This window comes from Trachymyrmex cornetzi, unplaced genomic scaffold (assembly GCF_001594075.2).
Source record: "Trachymyrmex cornetzi isolate Tcor2-1 unplaced genomic scaffold, Tcor1.1 scaffold319, whole genome shotgun sequence".
Lineage (NCBI taxonomy): Eukaryota > Metazoa > Arthropoda > Insecta > Hymenoptera > Formicidae > Trachymyrmex > Trachymyrmex cornetzi.
The window spans coordinates 225,475-253,176 of record NW_017297887.1 but is presented as its reverse complement, the minus strand read 5'-3'; the positions used below and the strand labels follow the sequence as shown (position 1 = coordinate 253,176).

General features: G+C 30.6%; 1 protein-coding gene across 2 annotated transcripts in view; it reads right to left on the bottom strand.

Annotated features, from left to right (window-relative positions):
* The window catches only part of DNAlig3 (DNA ligase 3), an 86,005-nt gene that overhangs the window by 12,200 nt on the left and 46,103 nt on the right, over window positions 1–27,702 (bottom strand). For both annotated transcript variants that reach the window (XM_018509835.1, XM_018509836.1), the window contains exons 4-15: window positions 18,126–18,364; window positions 12,856–12,935; window positions 11,758–11,835; window positions 11,126–11,297; window positions 6,562–6,717; window positions 6,209–6,340; window positions 5,800–5,879; window positions 2,238–2,325; window positions 2,077–2,154; window positions 1,661–1,784; window positions 1,075–1,145; window positions 857–1,003 (exon numbers count right to left, since the gene is read on the bottom strand). In XM_018509835.1, coding sequence (XP_018365337.1) covers window positions 857–1,003; window positions 1,075–1,145; window positions 1,661–1,784; window positions 2,077–2,154; window positions 2,238–2,325; window positions 5,800–5,879; window positions 6,209–6,340; window positions 6,562–6,717; window positions 11,126–11,297; window positions 11,758–11,835; window positions 12,856–12,935; window positions 18,126–18,364 — 1,445 coding nt within the window. The remainder of the gene's footprint in view (window positions 1–856; window positions 1,004–1,074; window positions 1,146–1,660; window positions 1,785–2,076; window positions 2,155–2,237; window positions 2,326–5,799; window positions 5,880–6,208; window positions 6,341–6,561; window positions 6,718–11,125; window positions 11,298–11,757; window positions 11,836–12,855; window positions 12,936–18,125; window positions 18,365–27,702) is intronic.

Here is a 27,702-nt window from a genome sequence, read left to right as displayed (position 1 = left end):
ATAATATAATGTAAAAACTAAATCAAAGATGTCGCCACTATTATCGAAATTGGAATTAAAAAAGTCTGTACTATCGACCTTGATTGAGTTGGGTAATCGATTTAGCATCCCCTTAAGGCTCCTAAGTAGTTGCGGCGGCCATGTTGGGATCGTGACGTCAGAAGCGAGGAGTGACACGTAAATTTATACTGCAAGCCATTTGTAAATAAAGACAATTTGGATAAATCTAAATGACGAGATTACTTTAAAATACCTATAAAAATAGGCAGAAACTGTCCTTTTCTCCCTTAATAGTCAGTAAAAGGCAGGTAAAGTGAGTCTAATTTCGGGCAGAAATATACGGTTTGAACAGTTGTAGAAATGAATGAAATATACGCTTTTACGTATAAAATTCCAGGATAACTATAGTTTCTGCCCATTTTTAGGACTTTCATAAGTACGATGCACGTCACATTTTTACAATTAAACAAATAATAACGGAATGGCATGCAACACAAATTTCGTCGTCAAATTCCACGTCACTTTTCCATGCCTATAAATTCAGCCATTTATCGTGGCGAGGCGTTGTAACACACACACAAGCACAAGCCCATGTATATGTGCTCGCTTTCGGCGCGCCGAGAGCACATATACATGGGCTCGTGCTTGGTGTGTGGCTACCGATTTTGCCACATTTCGCCAAGCCGCCGATTGATTTTGAATCGCATGCTGACTACTTAGAAGCCTTAATAACGCTGAGCAGTTTCAACAATGGGTTGATTGTCCACAGCATGAAATATTTATGTGAATAATTTTTAAAAATATTTTAATAAAATATTTCACATGTTGATCGGTAAATCGACTCACTGGATCTTACCTTGGGATCTTTCGCCACGAAATCCGGCACCATGGGTTTCTTGGCATGCAACCAGCTCGGTAGCTTCTCCACATCCTTGCCGATTTTCACCATGTCCAGCTGATCCTGCAGCATCGTCAGGGTGGCATCGTCGTGCCCCGTGTGTACCTACGATGACAGGAAGGTGTGATCTCCCACTTTAATTCGAATTAATATTTAAAATTCATTAAATATTTTACTTTAGTAACAGTTAACCACTTGTCGTGCCTCTCGTCATAGCAGCCCATTAAGAAAACCGACAGCATGCCGCCTGTAAAAAAAAAGAAAAATACGTGGAAATAGCAAGCTTCGAGAGATCGAGTCAGTGTGAAAGATCGGCCGCTTCTCTATGAAATAAATTTCATTTTAGACATGTAAATTCCGTTTTATTAATTTAATTTTTTGTCTATCTCCGCATTACCAAATTTGAACATTTTAAAAGCTGCATAGCGAAGTCATAATAGTGACTATTTCTAGTTGTCATTACGAAACAATGGCTGCATTAAGCGGAGAAAATTGTTTTGCAATTGTTGCAAAATTCTTTAATATGATTGATCTTGTGCACTCTCTTCACTAAATCTAAATAATAAATATATAAATCAATCATATTAAATAAAAATTTTACAATTGTAAAACTACTTTCTCTGCTAAACACAGCCAACAAGAATCGTTCGACGAGTTTAAACAATTGCGATTATTTAATAAAATTTATCCCACATTGTATATCCGATTTACATTTTCACTTTACGATATTATCTTTCGCACTGCGTCGTAGCTCATACGAACCTTTGTTGCCCGTGCCGTACCATGCACCAAGCACGACGAGATCTGCGCTATCAGCCATTGCACCACCGCACAGATAATCCTTTTTTACCTTCAACCAGTGCCTCTTTCCCGGTTCGTATTTGCTCTGAAAACGCAATTTCGAATAAACGGTACGATAATGAAACCCAAACGCCTGGCGATCCATATAAAACAAATTTCATAAGAACAACGTTATCTTTAAATAAATTATCGACTTTATCGCAGGAAGTTACAAATAGGTAAAGCGAGGAAACATGTTTGTATAAACAATCAAATAAATATTAAATATATAATTGTATTGCGCAATGATTATTCGGTTAATTATATACCAATAACATTATTAAAAGAATATAGCAATAATGTGGGAAATTAATGCGTTTACAAGGATCGATACGCACGTCGATGTCTTTCAGGACCAAACCTTCAAGACCCAGTTTCAATACATCGACAATCCTTCCCGCTAAATCCCGCGGATCCTGAAATCAGACGCGAACTGTAATCCGATGCCGCTGTAAGTAAACAATAATTAACGTGCTCTTTAAAATTTTTATTTCTTTACATGCACTTCGTGAACCTCCGATAACATTATTCTGTTCGGTATCTCCGTCATTCTGTCCTTCAAAATGTTCCTGCGCTCCAGCATAGATCTAACGTGATGAAAAAGAAAAAGAGGAAAAATAGCTTTAACATGTAAAGTCAGAATAATATTATAGTTTACAGTCAAACACATTATTTTAAACCAAGAAAGATATTTTTTATAAATTTTTGGATGTTGAAAGAAAATCTAAACGTCATCATACCAAAACTTACGTACTCTGTACGTAAATCCATCATAATATGGCTAAAAAGTATGACATTAAAATTAAAATAATGACTTTTAAAAGGGATAAACAATAAAATTATAATTTAAAAACTAGAAAATAATGGGAAAATAGGAGTCAACGCGGTACTTGATGTACAAGTATAACAATGGAAATGCTTAACAGTCTATTTTTAATATAAAAGTGTATAATGTCCGTATAAAGTCTGTACCCGTTTCGATTTACTTCAAGTTATTCTCAACGGAATTAATATAATTCTATTCTGTATAAGTAGTGTATCAATCATGGTGTCAACCATCCAATATCTCAAAGAGATCCCTTAGCTTCATCCCAGTTTACTGGCCAGAAAGAAACAAATAATTCTTATGAAGTGAAATTATAATAAGAATAAAAATGTCAAAGATATATGTATATGAAATTATTTTTTTAAAAAGAAACAACAAGGAGAAAGTAGATTAACTCACCGATTTGATGCAACTTGCACATACATACACAGTAGTCAACCAATTGAATATAATACTTATTTGAATAATTAGATAAAGTAACAAGAGTGATCCAAATTAATTTTTTCGTTAAATAAATAGAACGAAATGTAACAGCTGTTCATTATTCGATTACACAGAGACAAATAACAAGTATCACTGCCGATACAAGTATTGACCCGAAACAATCAAAAGCATAATTATAAACATTAATTTTTAAATTGTATTCAGAACTGACTTATAGACATGGTCTAAAAATTCAGTATCTATTTGGATTAGTTTGGAGGTTTAAACTCCATTTTTGTGTTTTTATATGTAGCGTTTCAGACGTTAATCTTTTGTTGTAATTCCTTTCTATATCCAAAACTTGCATTCTGTCCCAATCGAATTCATGGTCAAATTGTAACCTGTGGTTTGTAATGACCGAATGGAGACGTCTTTCTTCTAACGTGATTTCGGTGTTCAAAAATGCGTATATGTAATTGACGACTATAGTTTCCTACATAAGAAACCACGCAGTCTTCGCAGGCAATCTTATAGACAACGTTTCTCTGTGCACTGGTTGGTAAAGGATCTTTCTGCACTTTGATTAGACTGCGAAGTTTATTGATACTATAAAATGCAATTTTTGATACTGTATTGTTTATAATCCTTTTAAATTTATCTGAGATGTTGTTAACAAAGGGGATCGTAAACATATAATTTTATTGTTAGATGCCACGTTCTTTTTATTACCTTTGTTCATTATGTTACTATTTTTTATAAGATATTTTATTCTCTGAGACATAGTATTAAAAATAAATTCAAGAGGGTAGTAGTCATTATTTAATAAAATGCTAACGATAAGTTCAAAATTTTTGGTGAAATTTTGGATCAGAAAGGAAAAATACTTTATCAATCATATGTCTATAATCACGCCTTTTTTCTGTTAGCGAGGATGTCTGGATAAAAAAATTAGGTATCTACCTGAAAAAGTCAATTTTTGATACCAGTTAAATATTAGTCTTTTGTTATGAATTAAAATGGTTGTCATGAAAATTAATTTTGTTATCCCCTATTTCAATTGTAAACTGTAACCTTGAATGTACAGAGTTAGACATATTTAAAAAGTTATCGATTTGTGTACTGGAGATCGCGGCCATGATATATATCATCAATAAAAACGTAACAATAAAAAAATAATCCTAAGGATGAATTTTTGTTAACAGTTCAGTTTGTGTTCTTGAGTCTACTTTTTTTATATTTGATGACCAAATTTATAAGTAGAACTTTGGGACACCTATGGGCGCCCCATTATCATCGATTATCGCTTATATTGTAATGACTTGTATTGTAATTGACTAACCTTGAAGAAAGCATACTTGATAACATGAGTTTTTCGATTAAGTTTTTTTGATGATATAGTGGCCGCGATCCCTAGTAATAAAAAGAACGTTGGCATCTAACAATAAAATTATATAGTTTACAATCCCCTTTGTCAACAACATCTCAGATAAATTTAAAAGGATTATAAACAATACGGTATCAAAAATTGCATTTTATAGTATCAATAAACTTCTCAGTCTAATCAAAGTGCAGAAAGATCCTTTACCACACCAGTGCACAGAGACTGCGTGACTTCTTATGTAGGACAAACTAGTCGTCAATTACACAGACGCATTTCTGAACACCGAAATCACATTAGAAGGAAGACGTCTTCCCATTCGGTCATTACAAACCACAGATTACAATTTGAATTCGATTGGGATAGAGTGCAAGTTTTGGATATAGAAAGGAATTACCACAAAAGATTAACGTCTGAAATATTACATATAAAAACACAAAAATGAAGTTTAAACCTTCAAACTAGTCCAAACAGATACTGAATTTTTAGACCATGCCTATAAGTCAGTTCTGAATACAATTTAAAAATTAATGTTTATAATTATGCTTTTGATTGTTTCGGATCGATACTTGTATCAGCGACACTTATTATTTGTCTCTGTGTAACCGAAGAGTGAACAACTGTTAAATTTCGTTTTAGCTATTTAACGAAAAAATTCATTTGGATCACTCTCTTGTTACTTTATCTAATTTTTTAAATAAGTATTATATTCAATTGGTTGATTACTGTGTATGTATGTGCAAGTTGCATCAAGTCAGTGAGTGTCAATCTACTGTCTTCTTATTGTTTCTTTTTAAAAAAATAATTTCACATATATCTTTGATATTCTGATTCTTATTATAGCTTCACTTCATAAGAATTACTTGTTTCTTTCTGGCCAGTAAACTAGGATGAAACTAAGGAACCTCTTTGAAATATTGGATGATTGACACCATGGTTGATGCACTATTTATACAGAATAGAATTATATTAATTCCGTTGAGAATAACTTGAAGTAAGTCGAAACGCGTACGGACTTTATACGGACATTATATACCTTTATATTAAAAATGGACTTTTAAGCATTTTTTTCCATTGTTATACTTGCGCACCAAGTACCGCGCTGACTCCTACTTCCCCTTACTTTTTAGTCTTTAAATTGTTAAATATTAACGAGTCCTTTAACAATACATTTATAGTAATGATCAAAATTTCAATATAATGTTAATTTTCTTTCTTATTAAAAAAAATGTTTAATATCATTTTTAACGTATTAAACCTCAATTATTTCGGAAACTTGATGTGCTGATAAAATGTGATTCATGATAACTTTTTTAGCTTCAGCATAAAAAATCAATAAGAATTACGTTGTCTGGTTTAAAATAATAAAAAAAGTAAACTAATGTGTAATTATTATAAGATATTTTTGTATATGAAAATTTTTTCGATATTTACTTATCTATAAGTATCTCGCCATTGTAATACAAACAGTCGAAGACAAAAAGGCACACGTTGGCATTTTTGAATTCAGCTTTCTGAAAACAAATTCGACAATGTATATTAAAACATAGTTTTATTGTTAGATATGATTTAAAGTATTATTATAGAATATTGCTATGCATAATATAATCATAAATTCATCACCAATCGTAAAATTTTTAATTAAACAATATAAAAACAGACGCAAAAATATTACAAAAGGAAATTTTCGAAATATCATATCTTAAAATTAAAAACCAAGATATTGTATTATTCGAAACATCTAACTTTGACAGCTGATTGGTGCTCTCTATCGTATTTAAATTTTCGAAAGTTTTCAGAAAAATGGAATGAAAAGATTTGTGACGAGGTTCATCGCTCTTACTTTGTGAATTCCTAAGGTGCCGAAAGGCAAAGGTTGTCCGGTTTCATTGTCGATCATGAGAACTTCAGAATCAAGGATTAAATCGTCACCGTCAGGAAACGCCTGCACTATATAATCTTTGAAGAGATTCACCTAAAAAAAATAGAATCGGTCGCCTTTCAAATACAAAAAGCCGAAAACACGCTTTTAATTTCGTATCTTGATCTTTAAATTTCGTAATAACAATCATCACATTTTTTCCTACATTAATATGATTCTTTCTGTTTCTATAACGCGGCGTGAAACTTTTAAATTATAAAGTGATATTATATCTTTCAAATTGTTTACATGGTTCTAGAAGTTATCGTCTCTACCTTGTGCGGCAGGACCGACTTGAGAGATCTGCTGAAGTATCGAAAGTCGTTTCCGCTTTTGTGCACCTGCACACGCTCGCCATCGTACTTGACCTCCGACAACATCCCGTTCGGGCACTTTCGCATCGCCATTTCCACGGACGTGCACGCCTCTGCCTTTAATTAATTAATTAACCGGATAAGTATAATTAAATAATTAAATTCGGTTGATTAATTAATTATGGTAATCAGCTAATAACAAATAACTAATAACAGCGCTCGATTATTTAGCTCTCCGAATGTATAACTTATAAACTTCCGAATGAAGGGACGGTGTTGAAATTTTGCAACATTCACTTTAAAATTGAACTACGAAATACAATACTCTTCTATATACAGATAATGCAAATACTGACATTATATACAGGTGAAAAATATGGCCAATTAAAATTCTTATAACTCAAAAACTTAAACTGCTTAAACTAAAAATTTATGAATAATTTTTTTACTTAATTTTTCGAAAAATTATTGCTATAGTATTTTGATTCGCAAATAAGCGCTCTCTCTCTCTCTCTCTCTCTATATATATATACACACACAATATATGTATATATACATAAAGGGTGTTTGATAATTAATGAAAAATTTTTTGCACAGGGACGAAATGGACTAAACTGAAAAGAAAAGTCCTTTGCCATTTTACAATTTTCGTAATAGTTAACAAGAGATTAATTACTAAAAATTGTCGAAAATTATAGTCTTCAATAATTATTTACTCAAATACTACTAGCTTTACAGAAAACCTGCAAGAGAGAAAAATTGTTTACTATATTCTCATAGAGCTCTAAGAATTTTTTCAGAATTTTTTATCAACTTTTTAGTATTGCATTTTCTTATTTTTATCAACATGAGAAAATACGGTATTAAAAAATTCTAAAAAAATTCTCGAAACTTTATGAGAAGAAAATAAACAATTTTTGTCTCTTACAGTTTTTTTGTAAAGTTGATAGTTTTTGAGTAAAAAATTATTGAAAATCAATTTTCGGCAATTTTTAATAATTAATATTTTGTTAACTATTGCAAAATTGTAAAGGACTTTTCTTCTCAGTTTAATCCATTTTGCCCCTATGCAAAAGATTTTTTATTAATTATCAAACACCTTTTCTGTAAAGTTGATAGTTTTTGAGTAAAAAATTATTGAAAATCAATTTTCGGCAATTTTTAGTAATTAATATCTTGTTAACTATTGCAAAAATTGCAAAATTGTAGAGGACTTTTCTTCTCACTTTAGTCCATTTTGTCCCTATACAAAAGATTTTTCATTAATTATCAAACACCCTGTATATATATCACATGCAGCACAGGACGTTGAAATAATGTTATTTCAAGTCAGAACGTTGAAATAACATTGAAATAATGTTACAGCAAACAATGAAACAAGCGGAACGTATGTACATACAGTTTGTTCAATAAGAAAGTGTCTGCCATAATCAAAAAAATATAAAAATTTAGACTAATTTTTTTTTTATTGAAGTACTCATTATTAGCTATTGCGCAATTATCTAATATCGTGTCCAATCACCTCTATTACTGATTATTGCTTGACACCTTTTTTCCATACTTTCGACGAGCTTTTCTGCATATTCGTTTGGCAAAGATCGCCATACCTTCTTAATTTGAATTGACACCTGCTTCACCGTGTACACTGGCTTTCCTTTGAGTTTCATCTTCATGTACGACCACACATTTTCAATGGGATTAGCATCTGGGGACATTCCATCGTCGTGACGTTATTTTCATCTTTCCACGCTTTGCACAGTTTGCTGCGATGTTTAGGATCATTTTCTTCTTGCAACACCCAACTTATTCTATCAGAACCATAAAACTTTTTAGCAAACTATATAAACTATATACTGCGCAAAAGAGCACGCAATAAAGGTTCAACCGAGTTCAAGAAGATGTTGCTGCAGTCGCTCTTTGTAGAATAAAGCTGGAAACACAGCTTTCCAATCGAGCCGTCCAATCAGAGCTCTGGAATATAATATCGAACTTATACCCTAAAGCTCTGATTGGACGGCTCGTTATTCTCTGTTGCCTGTGTCTATTGTGTTTCCAGCTTTACGAGCGTCACTATTGAACAGACTGTATATATACGTTATTGCATGAATGTTGCCAGCGCCGCGTTAAGCGGCCTTTGAACATTAAGTAGCCATGCTAAAAGTGGTCGTGTCAGGGGGCTGCTTCTAGCTTTGACTCCTGACGCAGTTCGCAATGTCGAAAACCTTCATACAATAATCAATAATCTATAATTATTAAGCTCTCATTAGGAAGCAACTCGAGTACAATAATCCTCAGAATAGCATAAACCAGTATAGACACGCTTTAAATAGCATTTCTCTATCTCTCTGACTCTCGTCGATATCACGAGTGGGACGATCTCGCTGCGTCTTATCTGTCGAGATTGAGAATGCTTGGATTTATTTACTCACAGAACTCTAAAGGTTCGTCTACATAGAAGTCGTAGATGGTCGTGGAGTCTTAAGTCGTAGAAAACTGATCAATTCCAATCGAGTATTCTCCTTATATTTGATTGTGATTGGTTGGTTTCCTACGACTTAAGACTCCACGACCGTCTACGACTTCTATGTAGAGGACCCTTAAGAATTTCGTCAGACGCGAGATTTCGCGCGAGAAGGAAGAGAGGAAAGGAAAGGAAAGGAAGGAGAAGGAGCAAGAGGAGGAGGAATCTCTTCATCGAAAATCTCGATAATACTCTTCCTCTCCGTAATCGCGTGTACTCTCCATCCCTTCCACTCTATGTTGCGATAAGGAGCGATCACGTGTGTCATCATCTATCCGAGATGTACACATAGAAAAATACATACTGTACGCAAGTAACGATTATTACTTGTTTTAAATATTTCGAAAGTTCATATATCCGCAAATCTATTAAAGTTCATCTCAAGCATCATTCAAAATATATTCTGAAAAAATCCTAATTAGTTTCATATGCATCAGTCAAAATTATTAAATTAAAATAGATTTTATAATATTTTCTTAAAAAGAAAATAAATTCTTATTCTGAGTACGTAATAATGAGTTTTTCTACAATTTATAATAAATGTATTTTATAAGATTATTATATCAAGAAGATTATTATTGTTTATTGAAGATAACTTAAAAGAGGAAGAAAGTAAATTGAATAATCACTTTTCTCAGTGATAGACTGATGTTTTTCCCAGTGTGGAACCGAATGTTGCTAGATGTCTAATTATAAACATTCGATCATCAGTACTGATTTGTGACCGGATTTCGTATACGCATTTTCTCGCGATCACACTATCCTAAAACGCAACCTTCGTCTTCCCACGCTTGAATGCCTAAATTTCCTAGACAGAATTCAGACTTCGGAGAATTTGCGTGTCGAAAGCGAGCTATCCCGTTCGCCTGACGTTGGTTTGTTTTCATTGCGTCGAGATTATCGGTAGCCTTATAATGCGCGTCATTTTTCTCGTCATCATTGTAATCAACGCGTCGCAGTTAAATAAATGAAGTAAAAAATGCACGAGACAGACAATTAAAGCGGAAATTTTCGAGATATTTGACTGGATCACTTCAGATGGTCCACCCTGTATATATATATATATATATACACACACAGGATGTCCCATTTTAATTGATTACCTCGAATATCTCTTAAACAGTGCATTTTAGGGAAAAATATTTCAGACAAAAGTTTTGGAACTTCGGGGGGGACATAAGATGGTCCTTGGTTTGGTCTTGGGTGGCGTCGTCAAGGTCAGGGCAAGATCACTTTGAATTTTTTAAATGAAACCCCCCATTTTTCATTACATATTCTTGTAGCTTACGTCGGGAGCTTTTCAAAACACTTTAATACAATATTTTTTTATTAAGTACTTTGCGAGTTATAAGGCTTGAAAGTTACAGTACCGTCGGCATTACCCAAGGTGTTTGACCGACGACTAAAACCTCTTAAATGTTGTTCAGAATCATGTTCTGGATAACATTTCAAGATCAAGGTCATTGGAGATTGTGCTTCTTATTTTTATTTTTGCACAAAAAATTCACGTTTACGTAAAAATGAAAATAAGAGGTACAACCTCCAATAGCCTTGATCTTGACAAATGTTATCCAGGTCGTGATCTTAAATAACATTCAAGAGGTTTTAGCTGTCGGTCGGATACCTTGGGTAATGCTAATGCCGGCGGTGCTGTAGTTTGCAAGTCTTATAACTTGAAAAGTACTTAATGAAAATGAACTTAATTATAGTGAATTTTGAAAAGCTCTCAAGGTAAACTACAAGAATATGTAATGAAAAATGGGGGTTCCATTTTAAAAATTCAAAGTGACCTTACCCTCACCTTGACAACGCCACCCAAGATCAAACCAATGATACCATCTTATGTCCCCCTCGAATTCCCAAAATTTGTATCTGGAACATTTTTCCCTAAAATACTCTGTTTAAGAGATATTTGAGGTAATCGATTAAAATAGGACACTATATATATAATTTTAATGAACTAATAAAAAAACTACATAATTCTCGCAGATTATTTCGATATACCAGCATAGGTAAAACTGGCGTCATCAGCGAGATGGCCACTTTATTCCGACCTAGTGATGAGCCTGAAGCGCTCGATTTTTCTTCCAAATTCGACAGAAAACGTCGTATCACCGTTTCCAGATCTCGGGACATCTGGAAGGCCTTATAGGCATCTGCGTGGACCGCCTCGAGACTGAGTATGCAACACATATATATATATTTTAATTATTATCTAATTGAGTGAGTGCAAAAATTTATGCCGATTTATTATTCAAAATTCATGCAATTTCATTAAAAATAAACGAAATTTAAATTTTAAAAAAGGATTTTAAATTTTCTATTTAAAATTTCTACTTTCAAAAGATCACTATGTTTTTTAAGTTTCTGTGAATTTGATAATTTTTATATATAGGAAACGAATTGGACAAGATGGAAAATTTTGTTTCTCTCTTTATAGTCGTATCGCAACTCAAAAACCAGATTTTTAAAGCAAAAACTTCGATCTATCGAATAGTAGGTATGGTAATTACCAATTTAAATAAGATATTGCGTTATGGACTTACATATTATACAAATTTTTTTGGACTCGGACACTTTCACACTCACCCATATTTTGAAACTGACAGAAAAAAAAACACTAAACGCGCACTCACATATGTTTCGGCCCGGCATTAATCCTCAGATCATGCTTAATCAGACGTATAATCATCTTCAGATCGTTGGCGGTACATCTAAAATTTTTATCAAATATTCAAGTAAACATAAAAAGATAAATATAGATAGCATTTAACCGTTCAGCTGCGAGCATCGTTTATAATTTACATGATATGCTTTTCGTATTATAAAAATAAGTGCAATTTTAAACAAATGTGAAATTTAAGAAAAAAATGGCAAGGAGTACGTAATATTAATGAACATACACAGAAAAAACAGTATGATTGATCTACACAGAAATCTGGTGATGCCAACCAGATTAAATAATAAAAAATGGAACAATTATTTATGTGGTTGCTTGAACTATAGTACAAGTGGTTGAATGACTTATGTTGCAATGACGGCGTTTCATTGCAACATAAGTCATACATATGCATATTTTTAATTGTAAGCGTGGTGAGTCGCTTTTGCTTTTTGAAATTGCAACTTAATTTATAGCATGATATAACAAGAAATTAATTCTTATATTAATAATTTAATACTTATTATTATACATCATGCTTTATAATGTCACGATTGATGCAAAAATACGGATATATAACTTATCCATAGAAAATGATCTCCCAACCAAGTTTTGATTGTCACAACCAGATCGCTCCTAGTTACATTGACATAGTTGACACATCAAAGTAAATAAATTGTATCAACCATACACATTCCTATCACATAAAGATAACTAGAATGATGTTTCTACATTTCTCACAACTAAATATTTTTAGTTATGTGAACTATATCTTTCTTTTCCATGTAAATAAATACGATAAAGCTAAATAAAAATGTAAGCTGTGAGCTATTAAATACGTTAAGTGCTAAAATAGGACGACGATACAATTTTTACGGTATTTTATATTAATTAGATAGCGATAAATCGACGTTAATTGGCAAAGTGAAGCGATAATAAAATTATATCACTACATTATGCCAATTGGATATGAAAACATCGAAAAGGTACATATTTGTTGCGTTGGTAAAAATTCCAAGAAGACCTCTTTACATGTTGCAATTAGGTTAACAAAAAGAACGACCGATGAACTTACTTATCGAGGATAGATCGAAAATGCTGGATCTGCTCCTCCTCCTTGGTCAAACGCGACAGGTTTTCCAAAAAGAGATCAACCTATCCGATAAAACTCATTAATAAAGACATGAGACTTCGGCGCGTGTCCATATATTTTTGTTTATTAAATAAATTATACTGAGAAAAAATATATATAGAAATTTTCGAAAGCAAATGTTACACATGACGTTATCTTCGATAATTACTGGTTACAAAAAATTTAACCGATGATGAAATATTATATATGTATTTCACAGTTCAAGGGAGCGTGACCTATATACATAATTTTTAAGTGATCTATTTTTAAAAAATAAAAAAGATTATTTATATATAATTTTTTTCATTTTGTAATTATATAATTATATATGTATTACACAATCGATACTACAACGCTTAATAAGTCATTCAATTACTGCCATTGTCAATTTTACTGCTGATATCTTTGAGGCATACTTTCTATCAATTTTTGTGAACGAGTAAGCTTTTATTTAGGAATTACTAATCAAAAATTTTTAAACAAGCAGGTAAAAGTTTTTCTTACAATGCATTAAGGAGATTTGTAAATAAAACACATATATTAATATTTACGCTTTAAACAAATTACATATATGTGAAAGTTGTGTTCATAACATTCTTTTTATTGAGCAACACATTTTTATTAGATTATTTATTTTATTTGATATTAGTTTTATTGTTATAAACAAAAATTTTTTTAATAATAAAAATCTAAATTTTTATATAAATATTTTAAGTATTGAAAATGACTTATGCAAAGTTTCATTGAGTTTCACCAATTAGTTTATAACAAATAAATATTTTGTTTATTAACTGAACAATTAATATCTGCATCTCAATGTAACTTTATATAAATATTTTTAAATTCATAAAGTACATATATAAAAAAATTGAGATTTTTATCATTATTTTATAATACATTTTTATATATTCCTACTAGAATGCAAATTTAAAAAATATTACTTTTTATTGAAATAACTTTTGATCCAGATGTCAATTGTCTCTAATTTTTTTGTATTATTTTTAAATGCAATTTAGAATAATCTGTAATTTTTTCAAATAGTTCTTAATAGGCGATTTACCGAAAAGTCGCTTAGAAAATGCATTAATCAACCGATCAACGTTCTATCGACTGAAAATGATTGGATTCGATTCCTCGTATTATTCTGCAAAAAACATCTATATGCACTTTATTTTTTTAAGTAGTCGTTGAAAAGTTATAAACAATTTTTTGTTTGAAAAATCTAAACTTTGAATAAAAATTCTGAAAAAATTACGTTAGTTTAATTGGATCAAAATAAACATTTTTTGTCTCTTAGACTTTTTTTTAAAAGCAATAGTTTTCGAGATAAAAAATATCAAAACTTGAAAAATAGACGCCGCGCCGACGCAGCGTCGAGAGTCGAGACCACTCACGCACCGCGGACGCGCCTTTATTATAATAACGTTTTCACTGTCAATAACAGTACAGATCAAAATAAAATCAAATTCTCGTTATAGTTTAAGATTGACCGAATATTTTCGTTTTTTATTCGCACCGATTGAATGATTAGTTTGCAAGAAAAAAAATCGTAAAGGTAGTTATTTTTCAAGTTTTGACATTTTTTATTTCGAAAACTATTGATTTTATCAAAAAAGTCTAAAAGACAAAAAATGTTCATTTTGATCCAATTAAGCTTACAGAATTTTTTCGGAATTTTTGTTCGAAGTTTAGATTTTTTAAACAAAAAATTGTTTATAACTTAAAATTACTTATGCAAAGTTTCATTGAGATTCACCAATTAGTTTATAACAAATAAATATTTTGTTTATTAACTGAACAATTAATATCTGCATCTCAATGTAACTTTATATAAATATTTTTAAATTCATAAAGTACATATATAAAAAAATTGAGATTTTTATCATTATTTTATAATACATTTTTATATATTCCTACTAGAATGCAAATTTAAAAAATATTACTTTTTATTGAAATAACTTTTGATCCAGATGTCAATTGTCTCTAATTTTTTTGTATTATTTTTAAATGCAATTTAGAATAATCTGTAATTTTTTCAAATAGTTCTTAATAGGCGATTTACCGAAAAGTCGCTTAGAAAATGCATTAATCAACCGATCAACGTTCTATCGACTGAAAATGATTGGATTCGATTCCTCGTATTATTCTGCAAAAAACATCTATATGCACTTTATTTTTTTAAGTAGTCGTTGAAAAGTTATAAACAATTTTTTGTTTGAAAAATCTAAACTTTGAATAAAAATTCTGAAAAAATTACGTTAGTTTAATTGGATCAAAATAAACATTTTTTGTCTCTTAGACTTTTTTTTAAAAGCAATAGTTTTCGAGATAAAAAATATCAAAACTTGAAAAATAGACGCCGCGCCGACGCAGCGTCGAGAGTCGAGACCACTCACGCACCGCGGACGCGCCTTTATTATAATAACGTTTTCACTGTCAATAACAGTACAGATCAAAATAAAATCAAATTCTCGTTATAGTTTAAGATTGACCGAATATTTTCGTTTTTTATTCGCACCGATTGAATGATTAGTTTGCAAGAAAAAAAATCGTAAAGGTAGTTATTTTTCAAGTTTTGACATTTTTTATTTCGAAAACTATTGATTTTATCAAAAAAGTCTAAAAGACAAAAAATGTTCATTTTGATCCAATTAAGCTTACAGAATTTTTTCGGAATTTTTGTTCGAAGTTTAGATTTTTTAAACAAAAAATTGTTTATAACTTTTCAACGACCACTTAAAAAAATAAAGTGTATATATAGATGTTTTTTTCGCAAAATAATATGAGAAATCGAATCCAATTATTTTCAGTCGGTAGAACATTGGTCGGTCGGTTAATGAACTCAAAATAGGGGTAAATCGCTCGCTTATAAGGAGATTCTAAAGCGAAACTCGACCTCCGATGAAGTCGCTTTTTTCAGCGCATTGACATGTCTTTATACACTACCACACCAATATCTCACGCAACCTATGATATACGCAGTCGCGTTTGTGTCAATTTTCATATAACAAATTCGTCACGATAAAGCGTCTAAGTCTGATTCTAAGAGCTCGACGTTATTTGTTCATGCAAATTACGTGTTTGTGAATTACTATTTCGTAAGTGCAGGTTGCAAAACTTTCGTATCAAGTAAACTTGATAGCTTGAAATGCCATGTTACACTAAAAAATGGTAAAAAATATATTAATTTCGAAATTTTTTGTTGTTCTTGGCATAAACTCCACCTCACAAACATGTATTAATGCGTATACTTTAATCCTGGAAAACAATTTTCGAATCTGTGAAAGAGAAAAAAGTATTTGTTATATAAAAAAATTATATGATTTAGTCGGTAATACAGACGGCTTTAGAATCCCCTTAACACATTACTTATTTATCTTATAACTTCCTTAAGGCGATGCTAAAGCTTCCTGTTTTACCACATTTCCATTCGGTGAAAAATCTCTGTATTGTATGTACGGATTGCAAAAGTATTATTGCTTAAATTAAAGTACGCACAAACAGGATCTCAGCTGCACTGGATTTCACGAGAAAATCGAAAAAAGTTTCAGATTCGTTAAAAATTCACTTACTTTTGGCTCGTACAGCTGTCACCTCAGATATATATTTGCTTGATATAAGAGTTTTAGAGTCCACAGTAAGTCAAAAGTAAGTGAATTTTTAACGAATCTGAAACTTTTTTTCGATTTTCTCGTGAAATCCAGTGCAGCTGAGGTCCTGTTTGTGCGTACTTTAATTTAAGCAATAATACTTTTGCAATCCGTATATCCAATACAGAGATTTTTCACCGAATGGAAATGTGATAAAACAGGAGGCTTTAGCATCGCCTTAAGGGGGGTTTCACCTTTGCCGGTTGTAAAATTAGCTCAATTTCATGAATTTTTTAAAGAAAATTTATTATATACAGAACAATATGGCGTTTTGCATGAAATTATGTAATGTCTAAACAGTGAAAAAAATATTTTTTAATTAGACGAATATGCATTTTAATGTCTCCAAAAACGATCGAATTAGGGGTCATCTAGAAAATTCGTCTCTATGACGGAAGTAATATTGACTCTGCAAATCATCTGAAATCTAAATTCTTATTTTTATTAATTATATGAGTGTTGCTATGGCAGGAACTAAAATAATGTCAATTGCCTGAAATTTGTCAAAATGGTGGCATTGAAAAAAAAAATTAATTTTTTGTCCTAAAAATTTGTTACTTTTTTGTGAATAACAAATCGAATATTTGTTGTAAAATCACTCTAGTTCCTGCCATGCGCAAAAGTATTAGGATCAAGAGAAGAAAAGAATTAAGTCAATATCTTAATCCATCTTTGAATTATTAGTTCCGTCAGGTCGAAAAATGTGATTTTGAGAAAAACGCGTTTAAAGTTTTGGTTTGACTTTTTCCACATATAACAAGTTTTTTAGCGCACTTACAATTATGTATGGCAATACCAGGGCATACACTGATCCTTCCTCCTTTTCATAAAATTCATTTTCCATTAATCTCTCCAATCGCCGAGCTGTTCTGGCTTCTCTTGAGGATTCTGACGTACGACGATTTACTAACTAGCTCCGTTAATATTACAAATTTAAAAAAATCCTTTTACAGGGATATTTTACACATATGTAGGAATCAAAATATGTAAAAAAAATTTTTTTATTTTTTTTCGCCTGCAAAGGTGAAACCCCTCTTAAACAGCTGAGAGTCTTAGTTATTGTACGATTTTATTAAAGAATGACTTATTTAACGATGAATATCGCTAGAAGATTCGAAACTTTTATTTCGCACTCGAAAGGACCAAAGATGCCGGTTATATCCAAAGGTCTAAGATGTTTATAAACAAGTGGGAAAAAAACGATATGAAAACGATAAATGATATTGATAATCTTCCGGACGGCGATAAGACACGAATATGTCAGTATTTATAAATATAAATCGGTTACGCTTTTATCAAATAGAATGTAAAGATTTGAGGCTCTCAAATCACTCTGCACGTGTTGCAATTCTTCAAATAAATTATACCGACGAATAAACTCGTCTTTTAATGTGAGAACGATAAAAAAAAATGAATTTTAATTAGTCGGGCAATTTATTATTTTAATTTCTTTTTAATCATTTTATCTTTTTCATTATTCTAATTTCTTTTTATTTAGTTCACCGGTTTCTCTCACTGTGATTTGTTCTCATCCTCGAAATTCGCGAAATTGTACCGACTTACGTCTTGGATAGTCAATAGACTTGCGGCGCAAGGCGACGCGGCAGCGCTATTTTCAAAGAACACGCTGATCGTCTCGGCTACGTCGCCTTGTTCCAAATGCTCCAGCATCGCGTCCTCGTCCTGGAGCAGCAACCGCGCGAACAACTTTATCAGCTGCTTGCTCTGCAGATTGTAAATTCTCTTCATGGCGCCAGGCAGCAACAGTTTGCACCAGAGCACGATGTCGCCCTTAAAACCGTCTACAGAATAAATGGAATGAAAAAAAGAGAGAAAATATATAGTATATAAGCAGAAATATCGTTATTGTCATTTTTCAACAAAATTAACATCCACAACCATTGGCGGCGAATCTAGAAATCTGTCAAAAGGGGATCATTGGCGCCGCAAAATTTTTTGAAGATCAAATATGAAAAGATAGAAATTATTAACAATAATTAAAAACTAAAAATTATTAACAATAACATAAAACGCTCGATAATTTGACAAAGCAAACAATATAAAACGACCAAAACGAGCTCATATCATAATCAAATTAATTAAATTTGCGATGAGATTGTGATATAATTATGATATGTGTTCAGTTTTTAATTTGCGATGAAATTATTACGTTAATTATATGCTAACTGAAGAAGACTCTGTGTAGTCGAAACGTATTATGTATGAGAATTGAGTGATTTTGTATTTCAAATATATATATTCTATTATAATCTAACTTTCTTGCTCATTTTGGTCGTTTTATATTGTTTGCTTTGTTAAAAATTATTATTTAAATTATTATATTGTAAAAGTATTATTTTAAAAATATATAATTCATAAAACATTTTATTTAAAAATACATCCAATATAAAAAAAATATAATGGAATCTATATTTTCTATAGTATAAATATTTTTAAAAGTTTTTTAAATTAAAAAATATTTCGAATTATCAAAATTGTGATTAAGCATTTTAGAAATATTCAAAATACATATAACATTTTGTTATAAATTTTTAAAAAAGGAGACTAAGAGGGGACCATGCATGCTCTGTGAATCCAATCTTTACAATTGTTCAATATTCGCGACATTTTTAATGTCTCTTTTTTTCGTAAAATCGGGAACGTTTCACATTCAGTTGCCAAATAAAAACATTCTTCTACACTTCAAAATCGTATGAATATAAACTTTTTTTGCTTCAAGATAGATTCAGAAAAGAATGACACACGAAAAAAATTAAGCGTTTCACTACAAATATTAAAATACGAACGTTTGTAGAATAATGTCATCTTCTTAAGCAGCCTGTGAAGATTTTTCAACGAAGAGGAGCAAGATACGAAGCAATCTTTTTCATAAGATAAATATATTTAAACAGAAATCAGGATAGTAGGAATTTTTTATCGTCCAATTAAAAATCAGTCTTCAATGATTAATACGAATTTCTCGCTCGTGTGCGCTCGATATCTTTATCTGTGCGTATAAATTTTCTATATTTACAGAATGATATATAAAATTAATTAAAACAGCAAAATCACAGGCGCAAAATCAGCGCGTGTACATCGCTCAGAAGAAAAAAGTAAAAATTGCGCGGTAATCAAAAAACTAATTTTAAAAAATTACGAAATTGATTGGTTTCGCCACCAACGTTTACTTCATCTCGAACATTTGCCTAATCTAAATGGATTCGCGTATGATAATAATTTCGAAATTGATGACCAATTGCTTGTTATTTCATCATTTTGTAATTGATCATAAAATTGTTGCTATTACAACGTTTGTGTTCATACTACCGTTATCTTCGAAATAAAAAATAGGACAAACGCGATAAACTTAGAAACCTATACCGGTCGAAACTGGATCTTTAATGTTTAAATAATAATGTAAATTATATATATACTGTATATGTACACGCATATGTACCATTTCATATTCATTTGTAGTCATTCAATCTGCGCGCTTAATTGTTTTCCCGGACTTATAAACAGCAATTAAACTACTGTAATAATATTAAATTAAATTAAATTAAATTGATAAATAATTTTTAATAATTCGATGCTCGAAAAGGCGTCATATTAGAAAGATATTAATTTGCTGAAAAATTGTAAATTTTATTGCGAGAAATATTACCGGGCGTCGAACCCGGATCTCTTGTATTTCGTACAAGCGTCCTAAGCCTTTAGACTATAGAGACCTCGGTACTTTGTTGGATCATCAAAATAAATATGTAGAATGCTCAAACGGTTGTTGGAATGTCAAAACTTTTTACAGCATTGCTCTGATTGCTCATCACGCTAAAGATTTTTACAAAATTATTTTGATGGTCCAGTAAAATTATTTTCAGATCTGTATCTGCACTGAGAAAAAAATATAGTCAATTTTAATAAATATTTAGTTCAATACTGCCAACTAAATATTTACTTACAGTAAATAAATATTTGTTCAGTAAAAAAAATTATTGTTAAATCAAATTAATATTTCTTGTATCAAATAAATATATCTTTATATTTAATAAATATTTAGTTGGCAGTATTCAACTAAATATTTATTAAAATTGACTATATTTTTTTTCAGTGTAGCTAAATTTGTAGATTTTTGGGCAAAATTGCTCTTTCAGCATAACTCTGTTAGTCAATGCATAACTCAATCAGTTATTTCAGATGCAAGAGATTGCCGTCAAAGCAAAGACGTATTTGTAATAACTGCGTGTGTGATTGTAACAATATTCTCAATCGATACCGACGCAATATATATGTAACCATGGCAGTTACCTTCCCCTCAATGAGGACAAACCGAGTGGGATCGAAGCACGGGAGAAATGATGCGCGCGTTTAGAATTCGCGTCCGTCCACGGAATTCCTCATCATCGGCAAAAATAGAGCGGCCGCCGGCCAGCGGGATTTGAGCACAAAGTAAAACGATGGCTTTTAAGCCGTCACATGTGCGCATCGCAGTTCCATTACCGCGTGATATCGACGCGAATCCGACACGGATCACCTCCATGCTCTGCGACGTCTTTCAGATGCGCAGCGATAAATTCCTCCGCAGATTCCGTCACTCGCGCTTAACTTCGCAACTTCGTTATTCTAGGGGCGGGGGGAGGTGGAGGGGGGGCGGTATGACGAAATGTAAATATTGACTTATTATTCATGTTATTTTCATCGTTATTTTTAATATTTTTTAATTATTTTTATTTCTTCATTGTTTTATTATATTTTTACTATTATTATTATTATTACTATTACTATTGAGCTGGAGAAAAAGTCCTGCGGAATTTTGTTAGCTCAAAATTATATACAAAATATATTTGTTGCGAAATTTTCGACTATCTGACGTGACTAAATTACACGCGGATTAAGGAGATTGTAAAGACATAAAACACATATATTAATATTTTCGCTTTAAACAAACTACATACATGTGATAGTTGTGTTCATAACATTCTGGTTTTATTGAGCAACACATTTTTATAGGTTATTTATTTTATTTGTTATTAGTTTTATTGTTATAAACAAAAATTGTTAAAATAATAAGAAAAATCTAAATGTTTTTATATAAATATATTAAGTACTAAACATGACTTATGCAAAGTTTCATTGAGATTCACCATTAGTTTATAAGATATAACAAATTTTATTTATTTACTGAACAATTAATGTCTGCATCTCAAGATAACTTTACAAAAATATTGTTGTATTCCTAGAGTATTTATATAAAAAAATTGAGATTTTTATCATTATTTTATAATACATTTTCATATATTTATATTAGAGTACAAATTTAAAAAATATTACTACTTATTTAAATAACTTTTGATCCAGATGGTCAATTGTTTCTATTTTTTTGTATTATTGTTAAATGAAATTTAGAATAATCTGTAATTTTTTCAAGTAGTTCTTAACATATTGCATTTGCCTTACAATCTCCTTAAATAAAAGAGCATTCTGATTCTTTTTAATTACTCATAACTCCGTTAAAAATCATTGTGCCGTAATTAATAAAACAGATTTTTAAAGCTGAAACGTTGCTCTATCAAGTGGTGTAATCGCCAATTTAAAAAAAAAATAGTATATACGTATATTTTAAAAATGTGATATTACTTTTCTTTTTTCCATTGCGCAGTGGTTATACCCTAGTAGAAATGTATGCACTTTTCCTAGATATGTATCCGATTACTATCTAATATTACTGTATTCTCATTAATTGTGCCAATACTGAGTAGGAAATGGACAAGAACTTGATAGAGTTTTATTCTGTTCATTTCACGAGCAGTTGACTTGCTTATTAATCAATTTAATATCCATTATTTGTTATGTTTCTATTCAGTAAATGGATTCAGATTTCATGCAACTTTTGTATACAGTAACTGCAAACAAAGTGTTACATTCTGATTGGGATCTTAAGTAGTTTTCCTTCTCAATTACTAGACAGAAATTGGTGTAACTGTTTAGTGACTGCTCAAAAAATGCATGAAATTTCTACCAGGGTATATAAGGATAGTAATATTACATTTTTAACTTAAATTTCTATATTAAAAAATTAGCATTATACTATTCGATTGAGCAACGTTTCAGCTTTAAGAATCTGTTTTTTTAATTGCAGTACGATGATTTTTAATGGAGTTATGAGTAATCAAAGTCGGAATTTTTAGTTAACTGGCAAATAACTCAAAAACCAAAATTCGTAGAAACATTTTTAAAAAACGATTTTGTAAGGAAAACTCCAAACTTTCACGATATATAGATAGTCGAAAATTTTCGCAAATTTTTTTTTGGTACGTGACAGACTCACAAAATAAGAAGAAAATTTTCTTTTTTTCCAAGTAGTTTTCTATATATAAAAATTACAAAACTCACATAAATTCAAAAAATATAGTAACCATTCGAAAGTAGAGATTTCAAGTTTTAAAACCCCTTTTTTAAATTTAAATTTTGAGCATTTTTAATAAAAATATTTTATATATAATTTTGAGCTAACAAAATACCGCGGAACTTTTCCTCCAATATCATGATCATGAAATATGAATTATACATGTCTAGTATTCAGCATTTTATTAGCCAGACATATTTTTATATATACATTAACATAATATGAAATGTTATTTAAAAACAAAATTTTGTTACATATAATAAATTCTAACTTTCTGTTTGGTGAACTCTGGGGGGGTGCGGTCGCCGCCTCCCTCTCCCCTGGATCCGCCACTGTACCGGGTCCCGATCGGAACAAGGTGTGATTGAGCACATTATATTGAGCGATTCGTAAATAATGGTACCTAAGAATAGAGGAACTGATCAATTCGCCGAATTTCTGGCGAACGGCTGTTCCGCCTAGCTAGACCTAGAATCCCTATAAGAGCGACATAACCCGGCCATTGAAGTTATTTTGTAATGAAATGGTATTTACTTCATCACTTTATCGCATTTCGGAACATCATTTCATCACATTTCATCATCATCAGATTAATTAATTTTGATGAGCTCGCTAAAATAACTGATGACTTATTCAAAATATAAAATATAAAATAGATTCCAGAAATTTATTTTAAAATATAAATAAGGAGCATACAGCCACATACGCAAGATGTTTTTGCACAAGTCATATATTTAAAATTTGTTTTGATCTAGTAAAAAAAATTAATGGTGTCACTTGAACAAAACTATCAAATTTTTCTTTTGATGTAATTTCTATGTACACAAATATTCCCAATGACTTAGGCCTTAAAAAGTATAGAAAGAAGGTGGAAATCAATACGTAATAAAATAACAATACCATTAAATAAGTTTTTAAAACCCGTTTCAATTGTTCTAAATTCTACATTTTTTAAATTCAATGAATTAATTTTGAAACAATCTTTGGTTTACCTATGGAATCTCCTCTCTCTCCTATTTTAGCCAACTGCGTAATACAAGATTTAGAAAATGACATTTTTAAAACATTGACCATTTCCATTCCATTTTATTATCGCTATGTTGACGATATTATATTAGCAGCTAAAAAAATCAAATTGAAACAATTCTATGCACGTTCAACTCTTACCACGAAAAAATACAGTTCACTGTTAAATATAGCGATGATGGAGGAATTAGTTTCCTTGACATTAAACTATTGATAGATAATGGAACGATTATTTTTGACAATTATAAAAAAATTTACAAATTCAGGTAAATATTTGAACTTTAATTCACAAATCATCCGATTGAACAAAAGAAAGGCGTAGTCATCGGACAGCTAGACAGAATTTTATTCCATGCATATCCAAAATTTCACAAAAGAAATATTTCTTCCTTAATCAACATTTTTTTAGAATAATGGATATCCATTGGAATTCCTTTTTTCCACGATCAATATCAGAATAAAAGAGCTATCACTTAAAAATAATTTCGATAACATCAAAATTCATAACGATATTTCCATCTCTGATTCCATAAAAAATAGAAAGTTTTTTTACTGTCCCATACTTTTAAAATGTTTCAGAAAAATTTAAAACTGTAACACACAAATTCAACTTTAAAATTGTTTATAAACCTATGAATTCTCTAAACTTTTTCATAAAAACTGAAAAAGATAAAATAAAAAAAAAAGATTATTCAAATGTTGTCTACTAAATAAATCATTTTGATTGCAATGCATTATATGTTTGTCAGACTAAATGGAAACTCAACGTTCGCCTTAAAGACTACAAAGTCGACATAAAAAAGCCTTCTAATATAATATCTGTAGTCTCCCAGCATCAACTAGAACATGATCGCAAATTTAACTGGGATAACACAAAAATTCTAGATTCAGAAATATCCAGTGAATGGAAGGAACTTGTTATTCATAACAAAGTTACAAACTATTTTTTTGGTAACTTTATTGGTAACTGCATTATTTTTTTTTCTTTGGTAACGAAGTTACATTTTTTTGGTAACGGTAACGAATTTTACAGTTACTTTTATCATTACTTTGCACAAAATTAGACACGATACGACAATTATATAAATTATTTGCTTATATTGTGTAAATATATCTTATTTTATATGGAAAATTACTTCGTATAACAAATCAAACTAACCAAGACTCCTTATAAATCAATGAATTGTAAACGCGCTTACATGTTTCGTAACTTACATAAACTAAGTTTGTGTTTACTCTGAGGAAGGCTCAAAAATGAGCCGAAACATATAAGCGCGTTTGTTAAATAAAGAAGTTTCAAGTTTCATAAGTGTATTATTTGCGCGACGTCTTCTGCGCCTGACTCCTAAAGCCCGTATTCTTTCCAATTCTATTGAAAATTACGTAAATAGCAGGATATTTTGAATATTTTCTGTAATTACTCAAATTTTAGTAGTATTACGTAATATAACAGTAATTTTTCGCGTATTGCTGTTAAATGTATAATATATAGTGCAAAATATATTGTCATATTATCATTCTTATAACTACACATACAAATTGTAATCATATTTCCACAATCTTAGTTACAAATCAAGAAATTATTTTTATTTGCATATTGCAAATTTACAAACGCGTGGACGTACGTTTATATCTATTATAGTGGGTCTCAAAATTACTCATTATAATAGTTGTAATTTTATACAACAATTGTTTACTTACAGTGCATAGCGCTTGAGACTAGAAAGTCCCTAGGTCCGTCCGCTATGATTGGCGATCGTCGATTTTGAAAAAGTAATGAAAAAGTAACAAAAAGTTACTTTTTCAGATAACGGTAGCAATAACGAGTTACTTTTAAAAATCGGTAACGGTAAATTGTTATTTTTTCTATTCGGTAATCAATAACTGTAATTTGTTACTTTTAAAAAGTACCCTGATAGAAATTTGTGCAGTTTGACTGAGCACCCAGTCAGTTACTATCCAATATTACTGATTTCTGTTTATAATACAAAAATACTGCGTAGCAACTGGGCAAAATTAGTTAAAGCAGTTTTACTAGGCAATATATGGGTCAATTCTTTACAAAAAATTTTGTATCAATAAAAAAGTAATTGTCCATTTTTCGACCAGCTAATAGTTATGCAGTGCTCATGTCCATGTGATACGTGTATGTTTCGTACTAAATATACTTATTTTTATATGTTATATGTAAAATTGTATAATTAAATATGTGTGAAAGTCGTGAACGCGTAAAAAAATATAGAGCGAAAAAAAAAACTTTAAAAATTTAGACAGTTTGCAGCATGTACTATTCACAAAGATTTCAAAAGATGAGGTTAGAAGCAGCGAATATCAAAGATTATAAGTGCGTTCCGAGTTACGTATGAAGCGCATAATGTATCGTTTTATCGTTCTTTATTATTTGGTAAACAACAAGGACAAATGATGCGCCTCATGCGTAACTCGGAACGCACCTTATAAGTGACGAATAAGCAACAATTACACAGAAATGAAATATATGTGAATACGTATAGTGAAGAATTTTATATAGTATAGTTACTTATATTTATTTTACTTGCGTTAATATAATATTAATTTTACTGCGTAGAATAATTCAGATTATGTGGATGACATAAATGAAGAAAAACTGCATGAAAACACCTTCAATTCAGAGCCTAATAAAGATATACATTCTAATATACATAGTTTCTGATAGGTTATTCCTGTATTATTTCTATCACTGTTTCCTCTAATTATGCAAGAAGCAATTATTTCGTATATATATAATTTATATTACAGTTTTTTATCTATTTATTGTTCTCTTACTACTTAGTAACTGTATTCAGATCTTGCACTTCTTTATTGTTCAGTAACTGCATGAAAAGCGTTACATCGTAATTGATATTCTGAACAGTTTTGCTGTTCAATTACTAGACAAAAATCAGAATTGCCCAATAATTAATCATAAACTGCATTAAATTTTTTACCAGAGTAACTTTCCGCTCCAATATTAAACTATAAAAAAATAGTATCAGAGATTATACTCATAAAGAAACAAATATCTGGATTAAATAAACAAAGTAATATGCTTTCCTGACAGCTTTTTGCCTATAATTCAGAAAATTCTTCCGTCTTCGTAATATTTTTCACACTACCGAATAACATCGCATTACAATAGTTGTAATTAATCGTTGTAGAAATACGGTAAGTTTTTACTTAAATAAATTTACTTTAATAATTTAAATAAAGATAATAACTTATTCTATGTAAAATTGTTTGTTAGAATCTGGTAATTCCGTGTTATTATCATCTCACATTCACTTAGTGTACTGATGATGGTCAAAACTTGACCGAAACGTTTACATTAAAAATTTTAAATAGGGTAAACTCGGGTATGATGGCCATAGTTTTTTAAAATGCAAAAAACATACATTTATTCTTGTTACTTTTTAACAATATTTGGGATATTACTTTCACTGAAGCTTAAAGTAACAAACACTATCGAAATTAAAGAGAAAATACTTAACAGAACTTCAATTTTATCAAAATATTACAAAGTATGCATTGGCCATCTTATCTGATTTTTAGACAAAAGATGGCCATGTGTGATATTAAGAAAGATAGCCATAGTATTTATAAATAAATAGTGAAAATAAAAGTATTAATTATAGGTCACATTGCAATTTACGTACCTTTATTGTGTATGTAATGTTGATTATGGAAGCTTAACTG